Source organism: Chelon labrosus (assembly GCF_963514085.1).
Source record: "Chelon labrosus genome assembly, chromosome: 24".
Taxonomy (NCBI): domain Eukaryota; kingdom Metazoa; phylum Chordata; class Actinopteri; order Mugiliformes; family Mugilidae; genus Chelon; species Chelon labrosus.
The window spans coordinates 14732988-14755214 of record NC_140357.1 but is presented as its reverse complement, the minus strand read 5'-3'; the positions used below and the strand labels follow the sequence as shown (position 1 = coordinate 14755214).

General features: G+C 51.4%; 4 protein-coding genes across 8 annotated transcripts; 3 read left to right on the top strand and 1 right to left on the bottom strand.

Annotated features, from left to right (window-relative positions):
* Window positions 1-59: 59 nt before the first annotated feature.
* LOC311509599 (tetraspanin-7-like) lies at window positions 60-514 on the top strand (the record flags this gene model as incomplete). Its single annotated transcript, XM_084574830.1, has 3 exons — window positions 60-215; window positions 292-375; window positions 446-514. Coding segments are annotated over 3 exons (309 nt in total), but the record flags the coding sequence as incomplete, so codon positions are not given.
* Window positions 515-1335: 821 nt separating this feature from the next.
* LOC311509370 (mid1-interacting protein 1-B-like) lies at window positions 1336-4061 on the top strand. 3 transcript variants are annotated; one of them, XR_014699827.1, is made up of 3 exons: window positions 1336-1580; window positions 2879-3579; window positions 3994-4061. XR_014699827.1 is itself a non-coding variant. In XM_084574554.1 (2 exons), the coding sequence occupies exon 2, from the start codon at window positions 2999-3001 to the stop codon at window positions 3419-3421; it is 423 nt and encodes a 140-aa protein (XP_084430680.1). In that variant the 5' UTR covers window positions 1336-1580; window positions 2879-2998; the 3' UTR covers window positions 3422-3703. The 3 variants fall into 3 exon arrangements, 1 of the variants encoding a protein (XP_084430680.1); XR_014699828.1 differs by lacking the exon at window positions 3994-4061 and adding an exon at window positions 3738-3858; XM_084574554.1 differs by lacking the exon at window positions 3994-4061 and having other exon boundaries at window positions 2879-3703.
* Window positions 4002-11566, bottom strand: ftcd (formimidoyltransferase cyclodeaminase; the record flags this gene model as incomplete). The annotated part of the gene is made up of 13 exons (XM_084574556.1): window positions 4002-4137; window positions 4424-4519; window positions 7419-7557; window positions 7638-7681; window positions 8021-8182; window positions 8266-8392; window positions 8463-8524; window positions 8653-8784; window positions 9269-9406; window positions 9492-9671; window positions 9749-10539; window positions 10608-10791; window positions 11513-11566. 13 exons carry the CDS (start codon window positions 11564-11566, stop codon window positions 4054-4056), a joined length of 2193 nt encoding a protein of 730 aa, XP_084430682.1. The 3' UTR covers window positions 4002-4053.
* A 666-nt stretch (window positions 11567-12232) lies between these two features.
* On the top strand, window positions 12233-21403 carry senp7b (SUMO specific peptidase 7b). Of its 3 annotated transcripts, none has more exons than XM_084574552.1 (20): window positions 12233-12373; window positions 13077-13191; window positions 13371-13594; window positions 13724-13821; window positions 13921-14075; window positions 14731-15091; window positions 15185-15267; window positions 15378-15482; window positions 15581-15614; window positions 16373-16573; window positions 16928-17151; window positions 17229-17275; window positions 19016-19132; window positions 19237-19362; window positions 19436-19528; window positions 19611-19722; window positions 19826-19869; window positions 20176-20244; window positions 20760-20910; window positions 21211-21403. In XM_084574552.1, exons 2-20 carry the CDS (start codon window positions 13078-13080, stop codon window positions 21346-21348), a joined length of 2496 nt encoding a protein of 831 aa, XP_084430678.1. In that variant the 5' UTR covers window positions 12233-12373; window position 13077; the 3' UTR covers window positions 21349-21403. The 3 variants fall into 3 exon arrangements, with proteins under 3 accessions (XP_084430678.1, XP_084430677.1, XP_084430679.1); XM_084574551.1 differs by having other exon boundaries at window positions 13691-13821; XM_084574553.1 differs by lacking the exon at window positions 20760-20910 and having other exon boundaries at window positions 13691-13821.
* The last annotated feature ends 824 nt before the right edge of the window (window positions 21404-22227 follow it).

The following is a 22227-nucleotide window of genomic DNA, read 5'->3' as shown; positions in this document are numbered from 1 at the left end:
TTGTACACACCGGTGAGTGTGTGTGGACCCGTTGATGTGTTCTCTCTGTGGTTCTACAGCTTCACTGCTGTGGCGTCTATAACTACTCCAGTTGGGTCAGTGCTGGTTATTTCCCCGTCGGGGGGGTTCCCTCCAGCTGTTGCGTCAGTTTGTCCGACTGCAGCGGCGCCGACCTGAGGAATGCCACGCTGGCTGCTGGGAAGGTCTACAGACAGGTGGGTGTATGTTCTGTCCATGATGTTCTGTCCACATCTGTGGACGTTGGTGACATTGTCCCGGGCTGTGGTGCAGGGCTGCTACGAGCTGGTGATGTCCTTCATCAACAACAACATGGGGATCATCGCTGGAGTCACCTTTGGCTTGGCCTTCTCTCAGGTACTGACCTCTGACCCCTTGGACCACTGTCCACCCAGATGTCAGCTGATGTCTGGTCTCTGTCCTCCAGCTCATAGGGATGTCTCTGGCCTGTTGTCTGTCCCGCTTCATCAACGCCAACCAGTACCAGATGGTCTGATCGGAGAACCAGCAGGGGACAACCACCTGACCCCGGTCCTGGACCAGAACCAGGGATGTCGACCTGACCCCGGTCCTGGACCAGAACCAGGGATGTCGACCTGACCCCGGTCCCGGACCGGGACCTGAAGAAGTACGTCTCCATGGAAACCCAAGGAGACGCTCCGCGGATGTTCATGTTTTATTTATTCAAAGCCAACAATAAACTGAGAAGAATTAAAGAGTTCTCTCTTTGTTACCTGATAATATAATATAATATAATATAATATAAACTAATATAATATAATATAAACTAATATAATATAATATAATATAATATAATATAAACTGATATAATATAATATAATATAATATAAACTAATATAATATAAAATAAACTAATATAATATAATATAATATAATATAATATAATATAATATAAACTAATATAATATAAAATAAACTAATATAATATAATATAATATAATATAAAATAAAATAATATAATATAATATAATATAATATAATATAAAATAAACTAATATAATATAATATAATATAATATAAACTAATATAAACTAATATAATATAATATGATATAAACTAATATAAACTAATATAATATTATATAATATAAACTAATATAAACTAATATAAACTAATATAATATAATTTATGTGTTTATTGTGATCATGTTAGTGAGTAAACTGTATCTAATAAACTAATTAAATCATAAAACTTTAGATAAAACGTTAAAGGTTTGAGTTTCTGTTCCAAGCTCCAGTCGGGGGGGGGGGGGGGGGGGGGGAGCGGTAATGCGTCATTAAATACCAAAGAAGAAGAAGCAGCAGCAGCAGCAGCAGCAGAAGAAGAAGTAGCAGAAGAAGTAGCAGAAGAAGTAGAAGAGGAAGAAGCAGCAGCAGCAGCAGGTTGACAGCCGAGGTTCCTGCCAAGCTCAGTGGAGATAACGGAAGCTAACGGGAGCTAACGGAAGCTAATGGAAGCTAACGGGAGCTAACGGAAGCTAATGGAAGCTAACGGGAGCTAACGGAAGCTAACGGGAAGCTCCAGGACCGGTGAACGTTAAGGTTAGCTTGTGTTAAACGGAGGTGTCCGATAATGGATGCCGAATAGACTTGTTAATAACGTTAGCTCTTAAGCTAGCAGCGTTAGCCTGCTGCAGCTAACAGGAAGAGACACCAGGTTGTGTCTCTGTTTGTGTCTCATGTTGTGTCTCATGTTGTGTCTCTGTTTGTGTCTCTGTTTGTGTCTCAGGTTGTGTCTCTGTTTGTGTCTCATGTTGTGTCTCTGGTTGTGTCTCAGGTTGTGTCTCTGGTTGTGTCTCTGCTTGTGTCTCTGGTTGTGTCTCTGGTTGTGTCTCATGTTGTGTCTCATGTTGTGTCTCATTTTGTGTCTCTGGTTGTGTCTCAGGTTGTGTCTCATGTTGTGTCTCAGGTTGTGTCTCAGGTTGTGTCTCAGGTTGTGTCTCAGGTTGTGTCTCTGGTTGTGTCTCAGGTTGTGTCTCATGTTGTGTCTCAGGTTGTGTCTCTGGTTGTGTCTCTGGTTGTGTCTCAGGTTGTGTCTCTGTTTGTGTCTCAGGTTGTGTCTCAGGTTGTGTCTCTGGTTGTGTCTCTGGTTGTGTCTCTGTTTGTGTCTCAGGTTGTGTCTCAGGTTGTGTCTCTGGTTGTGTCTCTTGTTGTGTCTCAGGTTGTGTCTCATGTTGTGTCTCTGTTTGTGTCTCTGGTTGTGTCTCATGTTGTGTCTCTGTTTGTGTCTCAGGTTGTGTCTCTGGTTGTGTCTCATGTTGTGTCTCATGTTGTGTCTCTGGTTGTGTCTCATGTTGTGTCTCATGTTGTGTCTCTGTTTGTGTCTCATGTTGTGTCTCATGTTGTGTCTCAGGTTGTGTCTCATTTTGTGTCTCATGTTGTGTCTCAGGTTGTGTCTCTGGTTGTGTCTCTGGTTGTGTCTCATGTTGTGTCTCATGTTGTGTCTCATTTTGTGTCTCATGTTGTGTCTCAGGTTGTGTCTCAGGTTGTGTCTCATGTTGTGTCTCAGGTTGTGTCTCAGGTTGTGTCTCATTTTGTGTCTCATGTTGTGTCTCAGGTTGTGTCTCAGGTTGTGTCTCAGGTTGTGTCTCATGTTGTGTCTCAGGTTGTGTCTCTGGTTGTGTCTCAGGTTGTGTCTCATGTTGTGTCTCAGGTTGTGTCTCATTTTGTGTCTCATGTTGTGTCTCAGGTTGTGTCTCAGGTTGTGTCTCATGTTGTGTCTCATGTTGTGTCTCTGTTTGTGTCTCAGGTTGTGTCTCATGTTGTTTCTCATGTTGTGTCTCTGTTTGTGTCTCTGTTTGTGTCTCTGGTTGTGTCTCATGTTGTGTCTCTGGTCTCAGGTGGAGTCCTCCAGGCCTGGGGGGGATGAGGAGGCGTTGAGGATCAGCTGATAATCCCCAAAGAGCATTAGCGTCCTAAGTTTGGCGCTGGACGCTGAGCGGAGACCTTGAGGCGCCACGATGCAGACGTCCGAGCCGTCCAACCAGAAGAAGTCGCTCTTCAACGCCATGAGCCGCTTCGTCGGCGCCGTCAACAACATGGACCAGACGGTGATGGTGCCCAGCCTCCTGCGGGACGTCCCGTTGGACAGCGGCAAAGAGCTGGGGGCGGTGGAGGCCGGCGGCGGGGGCGGTGGAGCCTGTCTCCAACAGGACGGGGACATGTACAGCTCCTACGTCCTGCTCAAGTCCATCCGGGACGACATGGAGCGGGGCGTCCTGCAGGGAGACGAGTGGCGGCGGGACAAGGAGGACGAGGACGACGACCTGGAGCAACTCTTCCACTTCCACCTGAACGGACTCCACGCCGTCCTGTCCCAGCTGACCCGGCGGGCCAACGCCCTGACCAGGCGCTACAAGGAGGAGATCGGCTACAGGAACTGATCAGCTGATCACGTCACCATCATCACCATCATCATCATCATCATCATCATCATCATCATCATCATCATCATCATCATCACCAGCTGATCACAGAGCAGGCAGATGGACCCTGAGTCTAGAACCACGTCCTGGACTTTAAGGAGATGTAGAGGACCGTGGTAGGTTCCCTGTGGGACGCCTCCACGGACTGGTTCCCCTTTAGAGACTTTAGATCAGAACCAGGTTCTAATGATGTTTGTTCTCGTCTCGTTACTGTCCAATAATTAAAGATTCTCATGAGAACCTCGCTGCTCCTGCTTCTTTCTTCCTGTTTCAGAAATGTTCAGAACCTGGAACCGGGTTCTGAGGTTCTCCATGAGGCTGATGGAGTTCAGAAGCTAGTGAGGACTTTTAGAAGAGACGTTCTAGATGTCTGTGTTTAGAGGAGGAAGAGGAGGAGGAGGAGGAGAAAGAGGAGGAGGAGGAGGAGGAGGAGGAGGAGGAGGAAGATGAGGAGGAGGAGGAAGGTCTGAGCTGTTCTAGTTACAATCAGTACTCAGTGTTGGTTCTAATCAGACGTTTAATCTCCACAGTTCACATCAACACGTCTGTAACCATGGTAACAGTCATGATACACAGCAGCTGACCAGAGATCACTTCCTGGTGTCGGCGGCGTGGAGGACGGCGGCGGCGTTGTCCTTGGCGTCCTGCAGCAGCTCGGAGGCTCGTCTCTGAGTCTGCAGCACAAACACAAGACAGGTCAGTGGAGTCTGAAGGACACGTGGACCAGACCAGAGTCTCAGAAGGACACGTGGACCAGACCAGAGTCTCTGAAGGACACGTGGACCAGACCAGAGTCTCAGAAGGACACGTGGACCAGACCAGAGTCTCTGAAGGACACGTGGACCAGACCAGAGTCTCAGAAGGACACGTGGACCAGACCAGAGTCTCAGAAGGACACGTGGACCAGACCAGAGTCTCTGAAGGACACGTGGACCAGACCAGAGTCTCTGAAAATCTTACCGCCGTCCTGAAGGCCTCGTCCCTAATGTCCCTCAGGTTGATGCTGATGTTGTAGTACGCTCCGAAGACGGCTGCCTCCAGTGCTTTAGCTGCAACCTGCAACCAAAGACTACCTCAGACCCCATCACCACCTCAGACCCCATCACAGACCACCTCAGACCCCATCACCACCTCAGACCAACTCAGACCCCGTTACCACCTCAGACCCCATCACAGACCACCACAGACCCCATCACCACCTCAGACACCCTCAGACCCCATCACCACCTCAGACCCCATCACCACCACAGACCACCTCAGACACCCTCAGACCCCATCACCACCTCAGACCACCACAGACCCCATCACCACCACAGACCCCATCACAGACCACCTCAGACCACATCACAGACCACCACAGACCCCATCACCACCTCAGACCACCTCAGACCCCATCAAAACCTCAGACCACCTCAGACCCCATCACAGACCACCACAGACCCCATCACCACCTCAGACCACCTCAGACCCCATCACCACCTCAGACCACCTCAGACCCCATCACCACCTCAGACCACCTCAGACCCCATCACCACCTCAGACCACCACAGACCCCATCACCACCGCAGACCACCACAGACCACCTCAGACCACCACAGACCCCATCACTACCTCAGACCCCACCTCAGACCACCACAGACCCCATCACCACCACAGACCACCTCAGACCCCATCACCACCACAGACCACCTCAGACCACCTCAGACCCCATCACCACCTCAGACCCCATCACCACCTCAGACCACCTCAGACCCCATCACCACCTCAGACCCCATCACAGACCACCTCAGACCCCATCACCACCTCAGACCACCTCAGACCACCACAGACCACCTCAGACCCCATCACCACCTCAGACCACCTCAGACCCCATCACCACCTCAGACCACCTCAGACCCCATCACAGACCACCTCAGACCACCTCAGACCCCATCACCACCTCAGACACCACCTCAGACACCATCTCAGACCCCATCACCACCTCAGACCCCACCTCAGACACCACCTCAGACCCCATCACCACCACAGACCACCTCAGACCCCATCACAGACCACATCAGACCACCTCAGACCCCATCACCACCTCAGACACCACCTCAGACACCACCTCAGACCAATTCAGACCCCATCACCACCTCAGACCACCAAAGACCCCATCACCACCGCAGACCACCACAGACCACCACAGACCACCTCAGACCACCACAGACCCCATCACCACCTCAGACCACCTCAGACCCCATCACCACCTCAGACCACCTCAGACTCCATCACCACCTCAGACCACCACAGACCCCATCACCACCGCAGACCACCACAGACCACCTCAGACCACCACAGACCCCATCACCACCTCAGACCACCACAGACCCCATCACCACCACAGACCACCACAGACCACCTCAGACCCCATCACCACCTCAGACCACCTCAGACCCCATCACCACCTCAGACCCCATCACAGACCACCTCAGACCACCTCAGACCCCATCACCACCGCAGACCACCACAGACCACCTCAGACCACCACAGACCCCATCACCACCGCAGACCACCACAGACCACCTCAGACCACCACAGACCCCATCACCACCACAGACCACCACAGACCACCTCAGACCCCATCACCACCTCAGACCACCTCAGACCCCATCACCACCTCAGACCCCATCACAGACCACCTCAGACCACCTCAGACCACCTCAGACCACCACAGACCCCATCACCACCACAGACCACCACAGACCACGTCAGACCCCATCACCACCTCAGACCACCTTAGACCCCATCACCACCTCAGACCCCATCACAGACCACCTCAGACCCCATCACCACCTCAGACCACCACAGACCACCTCAGACCCCATCACCACCTCAGACCACCTCAGACCCCATCACCACCTCAGACCCCATCACAGACCACCTCAGACCCCATCACCACCTCAGACACCACCTCAGACACCACCTCAGACCATCTCAGACCCCATCACCACCTCAGACCCCACCTCAGAGACCACCTCAGACCATCTCAGACCCCATCACCACCTCAGACCCCACCTCAGACCACCACAGACCACCTCAGACCCCATCACCACCTCAGACCACCTCAGACCCCATCACCACCTCAGACACCACCTCAGACACCACCTCAGACCATCTCAGACCCCATCACCACCTCAGACCCCACCTCAGAGACCACCTCAGACCATCTCAGACCCCATCACCACCTCAGACCCCACCTCAGACCACCTCAGACCACCTCAGACCCCATCACCACCTCAGACCACCTCAGACCCCATCACCACCTCAGACCCCATCACAGACCACCTCAGACCCCATCACCACCTCAGACCACCACAGACCACCTCAGACCACCTCAGACCCCATCACCACCTCAGACCCCATCACCACCTCAGACCACCTCAGACCCCATCACAGACCACCTCAGACCCCATCACCACCTCAGACCACCTCATACCCCATCACAGACCACCTCAGACCCCATCACCACCTCAGACCCCATCACCACCTCAGACCACCTCAGACCCCATCACCACCTCAGACCACCTCAGACCCCATCACAGACCACCTCAGACCCCATCACCACCTCAGACCCCACCTCAGACACCACCTCAGACCATCTCAGACCCCATCACCACCTCAGACCCCACCTCAGACACCACCTCAGACCATCTCAGACCCCATCACCACCTCAGACCCCACCTCAGACCACCTCAGACCACCTCAGACCCCATCACCACCTCAGACCACCTCAGACCCCATCACAGACCACCTCAGACCCCATCACCACCTCAGACCACCACAGACCACCTCAGACCACCTCAGACCCCATCACCACCTCAGACCACCTCAGACCCCATCACAGACCACCTCAGACCCCATCACCACCTCAGACCACCTCAGACCCCCACCTCACGTACAGGTGAGTTCATACCTGGGCGTCAGACTTGCAGCTGACGTTGCCGTAGACGACCAGTTCTCTGAGAGGCGCCCACAGGACACTGATCCTCTCTGCCAGAGCCAGGGGGACACCGACGGCTCTCTGCAGGCCGTCCTGCATCGCTGCCTCTCTCCTGTCGCCATGACAACAACACAATGAAAGAGTCGTCAGAAATCCACCGTCTCAGGTGAGTCTACCTGAAGACTGTCTCACCTGTCCATGTCCTCAGCAGAACCTCGAGGCATCTTCAGAGCCGCCTGCAGCAGAGACAAATGTTAACCAGGACAAAGACAGACGAGACTGTCTCCACGTGTCTACAGGTGTCTCTATTTGTCTCCAGCTGTCTCTAGGTGTCTCTAGGTGTCTCCAGCTGTTTCTAGGTGTCTCCAGCTGTCTCTAGGTGTCTCTATGTGTCTCCAGCTGTCTCTAGGTGTCTCTATTTGTCTCCAGCTGTCTCGAGGTGCCTCTATTTGTCTCCAGCTGTCTCTAGGTGTCTCTAGGTGTCTCCAGCTGTCTCTATGTGTCTCCAGCTGTCTCCATGTGTCTCTAGGTGTCTCTGTTTGTCTCCAGCTGTCTCTAGGTGTCTCTGTCCTCACCATGTATCCGTTGAAGGCGGTCGTGTCAGCGTCCACCATGAGCAGCAGGTCGTCCATGGCGTGATGGAACGGAGGAATCAGTCTCCTCATCACGGGGTCCAGGTTTTCAAACTGTCTCTTCCCGTAGGTCATGTGACCGACCATGGCCCCCAGCGCCGCCCCCTACAGGAAGAAGACAGCGTCACAGTGGAGACATTCTAATGTGGACATGTCTCACTCTGCTGGAGGACGGCCGCAGCTGGTACCAGAGCGCCCATGGCGGCGGACACCGATCCTCCTCCGGGGGCCGCCGTCCGGGCGCCGACGCTCTGGACGAACCGCTCCAGAGACAGAGACACCAGGCGTCCGTCCTCTGGAGACTTCACCATGTACCTGCTCAGAAAGACATAGTCACCTGACCCGTCAACAACCAATCAGAGGAGCCGAGGATTAAAGGACTCACTCTATGATTCTCTCCTCTGGCTTGAAGGGACCGAGGGAGTCCAGACCCAGTTTACTGATCACCTGAGACAGACAGACAGACGAGAGACAGACAGACAGATGAGAGACAGACAGACGGATGAGAGACAGATTAGAGACAGATGAGAGACAGACAGACAGATGAGAGACAGACAGATGGATGAGAGACAGACCAATCGGACTTTGTGCTCCTCTTCCAGGATGAACAGTCTCTCTCTCTGGATGTAGAAGTCAGCTGAGTCCAGTAGAGCCTTCAGAGGAATCAGACCCACGATCTGAGAACCCACCACCGGCAGGGTCAGCTCCTGACGCCAAGACACACACCTGGAGGTCACTAAAGGTCACTAAAGGTCACTGGAGGTCACTGGAAGTCACTGGAGGTCACTGGAGGTCACTAAAGGTCACTGGAGGTCACTGGAGGTCACTGGAGGCCACTAGAGGTCACTAAAGGTCACTGGATGTCACTGGAGGTCACTGGAGGTCACTGGAGGTCACTAAAAGTCACTGGAGGTCACTGGAGGTCACTGGATGTCACTAGAGGTCACTGGAGGTCACTAAAGGTCACTGGATGTCACTGGAGGTCACTGGAGGTCACTGGAGGTCACTAAAAGTCACTGGAGGTCACTGGAGGTCACTGGATGTCACTAGAGGTCACTGGAGGTCACTAAAGGTCACTGGATGTCACTGGAGGTCACTAAAAGTCACTGGAGGTCACTGGATGTCACTGGATGTCACTGGAGGTCACTAAAGGTCACTGGAGGTCACTGGAGGTCACTAAAGGTAACTGACCTCGGCGACCCGGCGGATCTCCTCGTACACGGCGTGCAGTGGCGTCACCGTGAAGTCCATAATGTTGGTGGACACCTGAGCGACGTTGGCCTCGTCCAGGTACCATCCCATCCCCTGGACCTTCTTCAGCAGCCCGGGCTGGTCGGGACACGAGAGAGAGACGGGTTACATTCAACCACGGGTCACATTAAAAGGCTCAAACAATACAACTCCCAGCATGCACCTGGTCCTTGCCCCGGCCCTGCTCCCGGACGTCCAGCGCGATGCGGTGCGCCTGTTCCTTGGTGCTGATCAGGTTCACGTTGTAGGCGATCAGGAATGTCCGGGCTCCGGTTACCGTGGCGCCCCATGACGGCACGAAGAGGGCGGGGCCGAAGTCAGGGGCCCACTCGTCCCGTTTCAGCTGGAGGACGAAGAAGAGCGTGAAGAAGGAGAAGGAGAGGAAGAGGAAGAAGAGGAAGAAGGAGAAGAGGTGGTCACCTTGTCAGGGAGAGCTTCGTACTCTCCAGCTCTGACGGAGGGAAGGTTCCTCCTGGACTCGGACCGGGCGGCTTCTCCATAAAGATAAACTGGAGACAAGAGAGATGTGAGTTTAATAAAGACCTCCTCCTTAAAGACCTCCTCCTTAAAGACCTCCTCCTTAAAGACCTCCTCCTTAAAGACCTCCTCATTAAAGACCTCCTCATTAAAGACCTCCTCCTCACAGACCTCCTCCTTAAAGACCTCCACCTTAAAGACCTCCTCCTTAAAGACCTCCTTAAAGACCTCCTCCTCACAGACCTCCTCCTTAAAGACCTCCTCATTAAAGACCTCCTCCTTAAAGACCTCCTCCTCACAGACCTCCTCCTTAAAGTCCTCCTCCTTGAAGACCTCCACCTGAAAGACCTCCTCCTCACAGACCTCCTCCTCACAGACCTCCTCCTTAAAGTCCTCCTCCTTGAAGACCTCCTCCTTGAAGACCTCCTCACAGACCTCCTCATTAAAGACCTCCACCTGAAAGATCTTCTCCTCAAAGACCTCCTCCTTAAAGTCCTCCTCCTCACAGACCTCCTCCTTAAAGTCCTCCTCCTTAAAGACCTCCTTAAAGACCTCCTCCTCACAGACCTCCTCCTTAAAGACCTCCACCTTAAAGACCTCCTCACCTGGCACCTGCAGCATCTCGGCCAGTTTCTCTGCGAAGACGTTGGCGCAGTGGACGCAGTCGTCCATGGAGACGTTCTGGACGGGGATGAAGGGACAGACGTCCAGCGCTCCGGTGCGAGGGTGCTCACCTGGACGGGAAACAGCGGTTAGCCACTTCCTGTGGGCGGCGTTGGCGTGAGGCGGCTCTCGGACTCACCTGAGTGTTTGCTCATGTCGATGAGGCCGAAGGCGCAGCGGGCGGCGTTCAGCGCCCCCTCCACCACCGCGTCCGGAGTCCCCACGAAGGTGTAGACCGTCCGGTTGGTGGAGGCCCCGGGGTCCACGTCCAGCAGGCTGCAGCCCTGGGAGCCCGAGATGGCGGCGGAGATGGCATCGATCACCTGGAGGTCATCTGAACCGTCAGTTTATTAAGACCAGGACCAAGACCAGGACCAAGACCAGGACCTACATCATCTACTGATCATCTACTGATGGAAGCTCCTTGAGAGGACTGAGCCCAGATCAGAGGTGGTTGATGATTAACTTTCCTTCCAGCGGTTAAAGTTCAGATGTTTCCACTTTAACTCTGTTCTAACCATTAACAGCTGACTGGACTCTAGACCTTTAAAAACTCTAGACCCTTAACAAACTCAGACCCTGAACAAACTCAGACCTTTAACAAACTCAGACCCTTAACAAACTCTAGACCTTTAAAATTTAGACCCTTAACAAACTCAGACCCTTAACAAACTCTAGACCTTTAAAAACTCTAGACCCTTAACAAACTCTAGACCTTTAAAAACTCTAGACCCTTAACAAACTCTAGACCTTTAAAAACTCTAGACCTTTAATAAACTCAGACCTTTAACAAACTCTAGACCTTTAACAAACTCTAGACCTTTAATAAACTCAGACCTTTAACAAACTCTAGACCTTTAACAAACTCTAGACCTTTAACAAACTCTCAGACGTTCCCTCTGGAAGCTGCTGCTCTACGTTTACCTTGATCTGATTTCATATCAGAAGAGAGAAACTGATTTTTGGTTCTTCTTGTGATCATGAAGTCCTGGAGTCTGCTCCAGGTCCAGGTCTGAGACGTTTCTTTCTAATTATTTGTCTCACCTGTTTGTCTCGGCCCTCAGAGAAGTTGGGGACACACTCCACCAGTCGATCCATGACGCCTCCAGACTGAGCTCGGTCCGTCCCCCTCAGCTGCAAGCCTTCTTTGGCTCAATCATTAACCACCAGACCGGCCCCCCTACAAGACCAGACCCTACAGGACCAGACCATTGGCCCAGATCAGACCAGACCGACGCCCCCTCGGACCAGACATGGCTGCTATCTTCTTCCTCTGGGTTTTTATTTGTCTTTTACTGTGTTGATCACGTCCAGAGTCTTGTTGTCTTATTGATCCGGTCAGAGGTCAGAGGTCGGAGGTCAGGGTGTGACAGATAAACAGGTTTGGGATTAAAGGGACTCCAGCTCAGACCGGTTTGTCTCAGACCGGCCTCTTCATGTTTGACTCGGGTTCTGGGTGAAGTCTTGATCCGTTAAGGTGGTATTACTCAGAATAAAGCCAACAACACGAATCATTCATTCATTCTTCTCGCTGTCAGATTGTAAACATCAGATTTGTAAATAAAGCTCATTGAAACAGGAGTTTGACCGGTGACGCAATGACGCAGGGCTACGTGGTGACGCAGTTACGTGGTGATTGTTGTCGTTTGTCGGTGGACTGAGGAGCTGCTGGAGGTCTGGAGGTTCCTGCTCGTTCTCCTCGGACTGACTCGTGTCTTTACGCCGGCTGTGACTCCTCCATGAGGCGGTCAGAGCTCAGACCGTCCTCGGTCCGCCGCACATGAGCCTCCCGGAGAGTTCACCGGCATTTAACGGCGGCAGCAGCAGCAGCTAGCTGGCTAGCTTAGCCCGCTGGCTAGCCGGCTAGCTGTGTAGCAGCCTCGCTGGCTCCCCCGCTGACGTTAGGTATGTAAATGAATCTTTAGGTTCCTGTTAAACTTTATATCAGCACGAACCTGAAAGGAAACGCGAGCTGTACGCGCTGCTGGTCAGCTGACACCAGCAGGAACCCCGCTAAGAAACGGCGCAGTTTAAAGAATTACAGCTAAAATCAAAACACAGACTCATAGAAACACGAGCTTAGACTTTATCTGATTTATTAAAGTCTTCTGGTTGATTCGGCGCACAAGTAAGCAAACAAAACGAAATGACAGATGGAGTCTGGTGTGTGGACGTTCATATTCTATTAACACATTCTAAAACAATGACCGACATCCAAACAGCTGATTCAGTTCAGAACTTCATTTAAATAATGTCTTATTTAAGATAACCTGGCAGCTTTAGTCTGGGGGACAAATTATTTATCGTTAAAAGAGACTGATTGTCATTAGTTCCAGGTGTGAGAGAGGAATACACAAACCAGTGCTTTCTTCTTCTTCTTCAACTGTCTGGTGTAGTTCTCATTCTACGCCACATGAAAACAGTTTCAGTATGTTAAGAGTCTTTCAAAGCGGATGTTAAAGATTATTTAAAGTTTCTGAAATGCCGAACCGTCCCTCACAGAAGCAGAGCTGTTTTAAAACGAGTCAGTTTGTTACCAGACTCCTGTTTGAACGCCGAGCAATAAAACGACTCGTTTTTGAATGGACTTTGGTGTGTTCTCTCCCAGCATGGCGTCACCTTTCAAAATCCCCAGGAGAAAACAACCTGCGGGTTCTGACTCCGCCCACCTGCACATGCAGTCACCGCTGTCCCGCCTCCAGAGCCCCGCCCCTCAGCTTAAGGTGGTATCACCAACTTTGATCGTTTATGTTGTTCCTTCACGATTTCAAGTCTGAATATTTTCAGAATAAAGGTCAGAGTATCTTCAGAATAAAAGCTGGAGTATTTTTTAAAATGTTCAGAATGATTTTCATTTAAGGTGGATCTTTTTAAGGCGGTATGTGTCTGGTTGTCTGGACAGGGCTATGGGGATCCGCCCAGCAGAGGGGGCGCTGACAGGATGCATGCTGGGAACTCTCTGGGGCCGACGCAGCGTCCCCTGCAGGCGGCAGCAGGAGGTAAAACGCCCTGCAAGCCTCTGTTCAGAGACGTGGTCCAGACTCTGCTGGGACTCAACAGCCCCAACGGGGGCGGGGCATCGCCAGCAGCCAATCAGGAGGCGCCCTCGTCCCGTTTCTCAAACAGGTTCATTAATTAATATTAACAATCGTCCACGTGTTTATTTCACTTCACCTTACACAGATTTTCACAGTAAAGTCCTAATGATTTTCACAATAAAAGATGTCAGCTGCTGTTCCCCGCTCCGTCCACCAGGTGGCGTCCTCGGAGAGCGTCAGACCGGCTGCTGAAGCCACAGGCGACCTCCCAGCGTCTGTCTCCACCACAGAAGAAGAAAAGTGCCGCGTGGTCAGGTGAGTAATTACACTGTGATGGCGTGGACCAATCAAACTCCTCGGTAACTATCTGTCACCACGGTAACCACGGTAACCTGTGTGAACGTCTTCCCTCAGCCTCGTCCTCGTCCTCGTCCACTCGGAGCGTCTCTGTGGAGTCACTGGACACTCTGGCTGAGCTGAGAGGTGACGGGCATGATGGGAGTTTGAGTTCCTCCACCAGCAACACCTGGAGGACAGTCCAGTCCAACAGAGACGGGACGGGGGAGCAGGTAAAGGTCAAAGGTCAAAATATTTTCACACGAAAGGTGGAGGGAAACCTGTCCTGTTTTAAGGTGGTATTACTGACTTCCATTCAGGTCCTCTCACAGGCCTTTTAAGGTGGTATTTCTGACTTTCATTCAGGCCCTCTTACAGATCTTTTAAGGTGGTATTACTGACTTTCATTAGTCCTCCTACAGGTGTTTTAAGGTGGTATTAATGACTTTCATTCAGGCCCTCTTACAGATCTTTTAAGGTGGTATTACTGACTTCCATTAGTCCTCCTACAGATCATTTAAGGTGGTATTACTGACTTTCAATCAGGCCCTCTTACAGATCTTTTAAGGTGGTATTACTGACTTCCATTAAGGTCCTCTCACAGGCCTTTTAAGGTGGTATTACTGACTTTCATTAGTCCTCTCACAGACCTTTTAAGGTGGTATTACTGACTTTCAATCAGGCCCTCTTACAGATCTTTTAAGGTCGTATTACTGACTTTCATTAAAGCTCTCTTACAGATCTTTTAAGGTGGTATTACTGACTTTCATTAAAGCTCTCTTACAGATCTTTTAAGGTGGTATTACTGAATTTCATTCAGGCCCTCTTACAGATCTTTTAAGGTGGTATTTAATGACTTTCATTAAAGCTCTGGTCTGTTGGTTCCAGATCTCCACAGGAAGTCCTCCAGAGTCTCCTCTCAAACAACAGAAGAAGAAGTCATTGTCGTCCATCTCGGGTTCAGATCCGACGTCAGAGGACGACTTTCTCTCTCCGTCCAGGACCAGACTCTCTGCGACTAAAGCTCGTCCCTCCTCCTCCGTATCCACGGTGAAGGCCGCTTCGTCGAAGAGAATGGCGCCTGTCCAGAGCCAGAACGGGACGCCGCGCCTCTCCAGCATCAACGGCCTGATGGAGGACGTGAGGGAGCGGCAGAGAGAAAGATGGAGGGAGTTCAGAGAGAGGAAGATCAGGCTGGACGTCCTGAAGCCCAGGAAACAGAGACAGAAACCGACTCCGACCGAACCCAGTGAGTTTCAGCTGGATCCTCAACACGTGTCACGTCTCATGACATGGAGACACGACACAAACTCAACCACATCATTTCATCTTTGTCCCTCAGTTGTGCTGTCGAGTGAAGACGAGGAGGACGACGGAGACGAAGCAGCGAGGACGCCGCGGAGCTGCAGAGGAACCTCAGAGACGGTAAACGTTTAAAAAGGAACCTGTTACATGATGAGGTCTGGTTGTTAGCTTCTAGAGGTTAGCTTAGCTTTAGCTAAGGCCGTCATGTTTCCCTGCGTATTGTCTGACAGGTGTTTGAACCGGCTCATTCGCTGCCGCCGCCTTCCTTCCTGCAGCTGGACTTCTCCTCGCTGCACGCCGGCCTGATGGACGCTGACGGCAACCAGAAGATGACGGTGAGAGATTAATGCGTCGTGGGTCATGTGACATGTGACATGTGTCAGGGAATCAAACCAGCGACCTTCCCCCATCTGACGGTTGTCATGTTTTTCAGATCACAGAGAACGGCATCACTCTTCCTCTGAAAGGTAACGACACGTCCAGATCTGATCACTCCCAGCTAACAGTAGCTCTTCCTAGCCTCCCAGCTAACAGTAGCTCTTCCTAGCCTCCCAGCTAACAGTAGCTCTTCCTAGCCTCCCAGCTAACAGTAGCTCTTCCTAGCCTCCCCGCTAACAGCAGCTCTTCCTAGCCTCCCAGCTAACAGCAGCTCTTCCTAACCTCCCAGCTAACAGTAGCTCTTCCTAGCCTCCCCGCTAACAGTAGCTCTTCCTAGCCTCCCAGCTAACAGTAGCTCTTCCTAGCCTCCCCGCTAACAGTAGCTCTTTCTAGCCTCCCCGCTAACTCCCAGCTAACATTGGCTCTTCTTAGCCTCCCAGCTAACAGTAGCTCTTTCTATCCTCCTAGCTAGCAGTAGCTCTTCCTAGCCTCCTAGCTAACAGCAGCTCTTCCTAGCCTCCTAGCTAACAGTAGCTCTTTCTAGCCTCCTAGCTAGCAGTAGCTCTTCTTAGCCTCCCAGCTAACAGTAGCTCTTTCTAGCCTCCTAGCTAGCAGAAGCTCTTCCTAGCCTCCTAGCTAGCAGTAGCTCTTCCTAGCCTCCTAGCTAACAGTAGCTCTTTCTAGCCTCCTAGCTAGCAGTAGCTCTTCCTAGCCTCCTAGCTAACAGTAGCTCTTTCTAGCCTCCGAGCTAACAGTAGCTCTTTCTAGCCTCCTAGCTAGCAGTAGCTCTTCCTAGCCTCCTAGCTAACAGTAGCTCCTTTCTAAACTCTGGTTTGGTCTCCATCAGGGGAGGAGGAAGGCGAGGTGACGGTGGTGGCTTCTCAGCTTCGTGGTTATGGCGTCTGGGACGGGGGTGTGGCTAAGGGCGGGTCTCTGCTGGCTGCTTGGGAAGGCCCCGCCCCCTCGCTGCTCTTCCTGTGGGTGACGGATGCCCAGGCCAACCTGCTGCAGAGAGAGCTGTCGGCCATCCAGACCTGCTCCGCCTCCGGTAAACCTCAAACCCTCAGCTGGTTCTGGTTCTGATCTCAGAGATGCTTGAAATATGTGATACTGGCACAAAAAACTAAAGGTCCTTCAACTCTGGTCTCTCCTGGTATCTCCTCGTTCTTCCTGGTGCCTCCCGGTTCCTCCTCTTCTCTCCTGGTTCCTCCTCTTCTCTCCTGGTTCTTCCTGGTTCTTCCTGGTTCTTCCTGGTTCATCCTGGTCTCTCCTGGTTCCTCCTGGTTCCTCCTGGTTCTTCCTGGTTCCTCCTCTTCTCTCCTGGTTCCTCCTACTTCCTCCTCTTTTCTGTTGGTTCCTCCTGGTCTTTCTTGGTCTCTCCTGTTCCTCCTGGTCTCTACAGGTCCTCCATGCTCCTTTCTCCTGGTGGTGTTGAAGGAGCAGCTTCAGGAACTCCAGGCCGCTCTGCTGGCTTCCATCCTGGACATGGAGGAGTACAAGCAGGGACGCTCCTCCTCCTCTGGGGGGCTGGCCTCCCCTCTGGACTGGGCTGACGGGCTGATGCTCCTCCACAGCTGTCCTCCCCCTCTGGACCAGCACCTCCTCAGACTGCTGGGACACTCAGCGGTAAGTCTGTCCCCCTCGCCGTCTCCTCCGTCGGACTGAGACATTTGTGTCTGACGGACGTCTGTGTCTCCCGACAGAAGTCTGGTCAGCTGAGAACCAGTGGTCTGCAGCAGCTTCCAACCAGGTAAACCAGTAAACTAGTGAACCAGTAAACCAGGTAAACCAGTAAACCAGGTAAACTAGTAAACCAGGTAAACCAGGTAAACCAGGTAAACTAGTAAACCAGGTAAACCAGTAAACTAGTGAACCAGTAAACTAGTAAACCAGTAAACTAGTAAACTAGTAAACTAGTAAACCAGTAAACCAGGTAAACCAGTAAACTAGTGAACCAGTAAACCAGGTAAACCAGTAAACCAGGTAAACCAGTAAACCAGTAAACCAGGTAAACTAGTAAACCAGTGAACCAGTAAACCAGTAAACCAGGTAAACTAGTAAACCAGTGAACCAGGTAAACTAGTGAACCAGGTAAACCAGTAAACTAGTGAACCAGTAAACCAGTAAACTAGTGAACCAGTAAACCAGGTAAACCAGTAAACTAGTGAACCAGGTAAACCAGTAAACCAGTAAACTAGTGAACCAGTAAACCAGGTAAACCAGTAAACTAGTGAACCAGTAAACCAGGTAAACCAGTAAACCAGGTAAACTAGTGAACCAGGTAAACTAGTGAACCAGGTAAACCAGTAAACTAGTGAACCAGGTAAACCCGGTAAACTAGTAAACCAGGTAAACTAGTGAACCAGTAAACCAGTAAACCAGGTAAACCAGTAAACTAGTGAACCAGTAAACCAGGTAAACCAGTAAACCAGTAAACTAGTGAACCAGTAAACCAGGTAAACCAGTAAACCAGTAAACCAGGTAAACTAGTAAACCAGTGAACCAGTAAACCAGTAGGTAAACTAGTAAACCAGTGAACCAGGTAAACTAGTGAACCAGGTAAACCAGTAAACTAGTGAACCAGTAAACCAGTAAACTAGTGAACCAGTAAACCAGGTAAACCAGTAAACTAGTGAACCAGGTAAACCAGTAAACCAGTAAACTAGTGAACCAGTAAACCAGGTAAACCAGTAAACTAGTGAACCAGTAAACCAGGTAAACCAGTAAACCAGGTAAACTAGTGAACCAGGTAAACTAGTGAACCAGGTAAACCAGTAAACTAGTGAACCAGGTAAACCCGGTAAACTAGTAAACCAGGTAAACTAGTAAACCAGTAAACTAGTAAAATAGGTAAACTAGTAAACCAGGTAAACTAGTGAACCTGGTAAACCAGGCAAACTAGTGAACCAGGTAAACCAGGTAAACTAGTGAACTAGTGAACAAGGTAAACTAGTGAACTAGTGAACCTGGTAAACTAGTGAACCTAGTAAACTAGTGAACCTAGTAAACTAGTAAACTGGTGAACCTAGTAAACTGGTGAACCTAGTAAACTGGTGAACCTAGTAAACTAGTGAACCAGGTAAACTAGTGAACCAGGTAAACCAGTAAACTAGTGAACCAGGTAAACCAGTAAACTAGTGAACCAGGTAAACTAGTAAACTAGTGAACCAGGTAAACTAGTGAACCAGGTAAACCAGTAAACTAGTGAACCAGGTAAACCAGTAAACTAGTGAACCAGGTAAACCAGTAAACTAGTAAACTAGTGAACCAGGTAAACCAGTAAACTAGTGAACCAGGTAAACCAGTAAACTAGTGAACCAGGTGAACCAGTAAACTAGTGAACCAGGTAAACTAGTGAACCAGGTGAACCAGTAAACTAGTGAACCAGGTAAACTAGTGAACCAGGTGAACCAGTAAACTAGTGAACCAGGTGAACCAGGTGAACCAGGTGAACCTGATCCCTGGTCTGACCCGTGTCCTCTGTCCTCAGACTGGTCCAGTATCCTGTAGCTCCTGGTAAAGGACGGATCACCATCACTCAGGAGGACATGTCCTGTCTGGAGGACGGACACTACCTCAACGATGTCATCATCGACTTCTACCTCAAGTCAGTCCCTCCTCCTCCTCCTCCTCTTCCTCCTCCTACTCCTCCTCCTCCTCCTCTGTATTAAATAGTTGTAGTGTCTCCTGATGTCCTCTGTCCTCCCCCAGGTTCCTCTTCACGGAGGGCGTGGAGGACGTCTCCGTGTCCAAGAGGAGTCACGTCTTCAGCAGCTTCTTCTTCAAACAGCTGAGCAGACGGCGAGCGGCGGGGGAGGACGGCGCCCCCTGTGTCCAGTAAGGGGACGCTCCTGGTGTCTGTCCAGTGTTTGACTGGCCCACAATCAGCCTCAGTGTCTCTGTGTTCCAGGGACCGCTATGTGAGACACCAGAGGGTGAAGACGTGGACACGTCATGTGGACATCTTCACCAAAGACTTCCTGTTTGTGCCTGTCAATCAAGAGTAAGGAGCAGTGTTTAACAGCTTTCACCTCCTCCCTCTCCTCCTGAGACTTTAAGGAGGTGTTGTCCTCCTCCGTCCTCAGGGCTCACTGGTTCCTGGTGGTGGTTTGTTTCCCGGGTCTGGAGGACGTCCAGTACCAGGACTTCCAACGGCGAGTGGGTGATGGTGGATCAGAGCCAACGCCTCCGCCTCCGGTAAGAAGTGTCAACAAATGCTGGGGGGGGTGATTGGGGGGGGACAGGGGGGACGGGAGACATGAGACATGAGACATGACACTGAGTGTTTGTTTGTTTACAGGACTGCAGTGAGCTGGGCTGCAGGAGAACCTCCGTGTTAAAGAGGTCAGTCTGCTCCTCCTTCTCCTCTGATAGAACAGAGCCTAGAACAAAGCTAGAACCAGGTGTTCTGTGTTCTCAGGACAGACTGTAGAACAAAGCTAGAACCAGGTGTTCTGTGTTCTCAGGACAGACTGTAGAACAAAGCTAGAACCAGGTGTTCTGTGTTCTCAGGACAGACTGTAGAACAAAGCTAGAACCAGACATTCTGTGTTCTCAGGACAGACCCTAAAACAAAGCTAGAACCAGGTGTTCTCAGGACAGACTGTAGAACAAAGCTAGAACCAGGTGTTCTGTGTTCTGTGTTCTCAGGCCGTGTGTCCTCGTCATGGATTCACTGAAGCTGTCGTACCACGAGGACGTCTGCAGACTCATCAGAGAGTGAGTACACACAGCAGGAGGAGGAGGTGATGAGGGGGGAGGTGATGAGGGGGGAGGAGGAGGAGGTGATGATGAGGGAGGAGGTGATGATGAGGGGGGAGGTGATGAGGAGGGAGGAGGAGGAGGAGGTGATTGATGATGAGGGGGGAGGTGATGAGGAGGGGGAGGAGGAGGAGGTGATTGATGATGAGGGGGGAGGTGATGAGGAGGGGGAGGAGGAGGAGATGAGGAGGAGGAGGAGGTGATGGTGAGGAGGAGGTGATGGTGAGGAGGAAGAGGAGGGAGGAGATGAGGGATGAGGAGGAGGGTGAGGAGGAGGTGAGGGTGAGGAGGAGGTGAGGGTGAGGAGGAGGTGATGAGGAGGAGGAGGTGGTGATGAGGAGGAGGGGGGAGGAGGAGGAGGTGATGGGGGGGGGAGGAGGAGATGAGGAGGAGGAGGAGGGAGGAGATGAGGGGGGAGGAGGAGGTGATGGGGAGGAGGAGGTGATGAGGAGGTGATGGGTGTGTGTGTTCAGCTACCTGCAGGTGGAGTGGGAGGTGCGGAGGAGGACGTCCCGTGTCTTCAGTGTGGACACCATGAGGAGCTCCAGCTGTAGAGTCCCTCAGCAGGACAACAGCAGTGACTGTGGAGTCTACCTGCTTCAGTACGTGGAGACCTTCCTGCAGGTAACGCCTCCTCCCACCTCCTCCCACCTCCACCCGCCTCCTCCACCTCCACCCCCCACCTCCACCTCCCTCCACCTCCCCCCACCTCCTCCACCTCCACCCCCCACCTCCACCTCCCTCCACCTCCCTCCACCTCCTCCACCTCCACCCCCCACCTCCACCTCCCCCCACCTCCCTCCACTCCCTCCACCTCCCACCTTCCTCCACCTTCCCTCCACCTCCACCTCCCACCTCCACCTTCCCCCCCCCCCCCCCACCCACCCCCGACGTCTAAATCGAGCTCTGTGATTGGCTCCCCAGAACCCCGTCGTGCACTTCGACCTCCCGCTGCGATTGGACCGCTGGTTCCCGCGGCAACGAGTGCGACAGAAGCGCGGGGAGATTCGGAGTCTGATCATGAGGCTCCACTTCCTGTCCCGCCAAAATAAGACTCACTAGCACCCTGTGAATGTAACTTTATTCTACTTCCTGTTTTATAAAATAAAAGTATTTATTTTAATTCCGCTGTGCCTGGCTCTTATTTTGAAAGGATCCCTTCAGTCGTCTGAGGTGAGGACGGGGTGTCCTTGGTGGAGGTCAAAGGTCGCTGGGTTTCTGTAGAGATGTATGTTTGGTCGGGTAATCCCCCCCCCGCCCCCCCGCTGAGGACCAATCAGCTTAGAGCTCATTAAGTGGATCAGACAGGAGGGGGGCACCGGTCTGAAGGAGGTTTATCTACGTTAATTCATCAGGAGTCCATCCGTCCACTTCCTGTTTCACAACAACAACTTTATTCCTTTACTCGGATCTTTATTGTTTATTTACATTTTATTTATTTTTCTTCTTCTACTTTATTTAATTACGTTGTGTCGTTCTCTCTCCGTCTCTTTTACTTCCTGGTTCTGGTTCAACTCGTAGTTCCAGTTCTTGCTTCCAGTTATAGTTTCAGGTTCTAGTTCTAGTTCCTGGTTCCAAATAAGTTTCCAGTCCTGGTTGCAGGTTCCCGGTTCCGGTTTTGGTTCCTGGTTCCTTGTTATGTGTCTTGTTTGTCCAAGAAAACGCTTATTGATCAATTGACTCGGACTCAAAGGTTCCTGGTTCCAGTTTTGGTTCCTGGTCCTTGTTCTTTGCTTTGTTTCCAGTTCTACTTCCAACTATGGTTCTGGTTCCTGGTTTGTGCCCCTGGTCCCAGTTCCTGGTTCCGATTTTGGTTCTTGTTCTCGGATCCTGGCTCCTGGTCCCTAGTTCATGTTTCCTGTCTCTGGTTCCAGTTCCTGGTCATTGATCTGGTTCTATTTCCAGTCCTGGCAGTCCGTAATTCCTGGCTCTGGTCCCTAG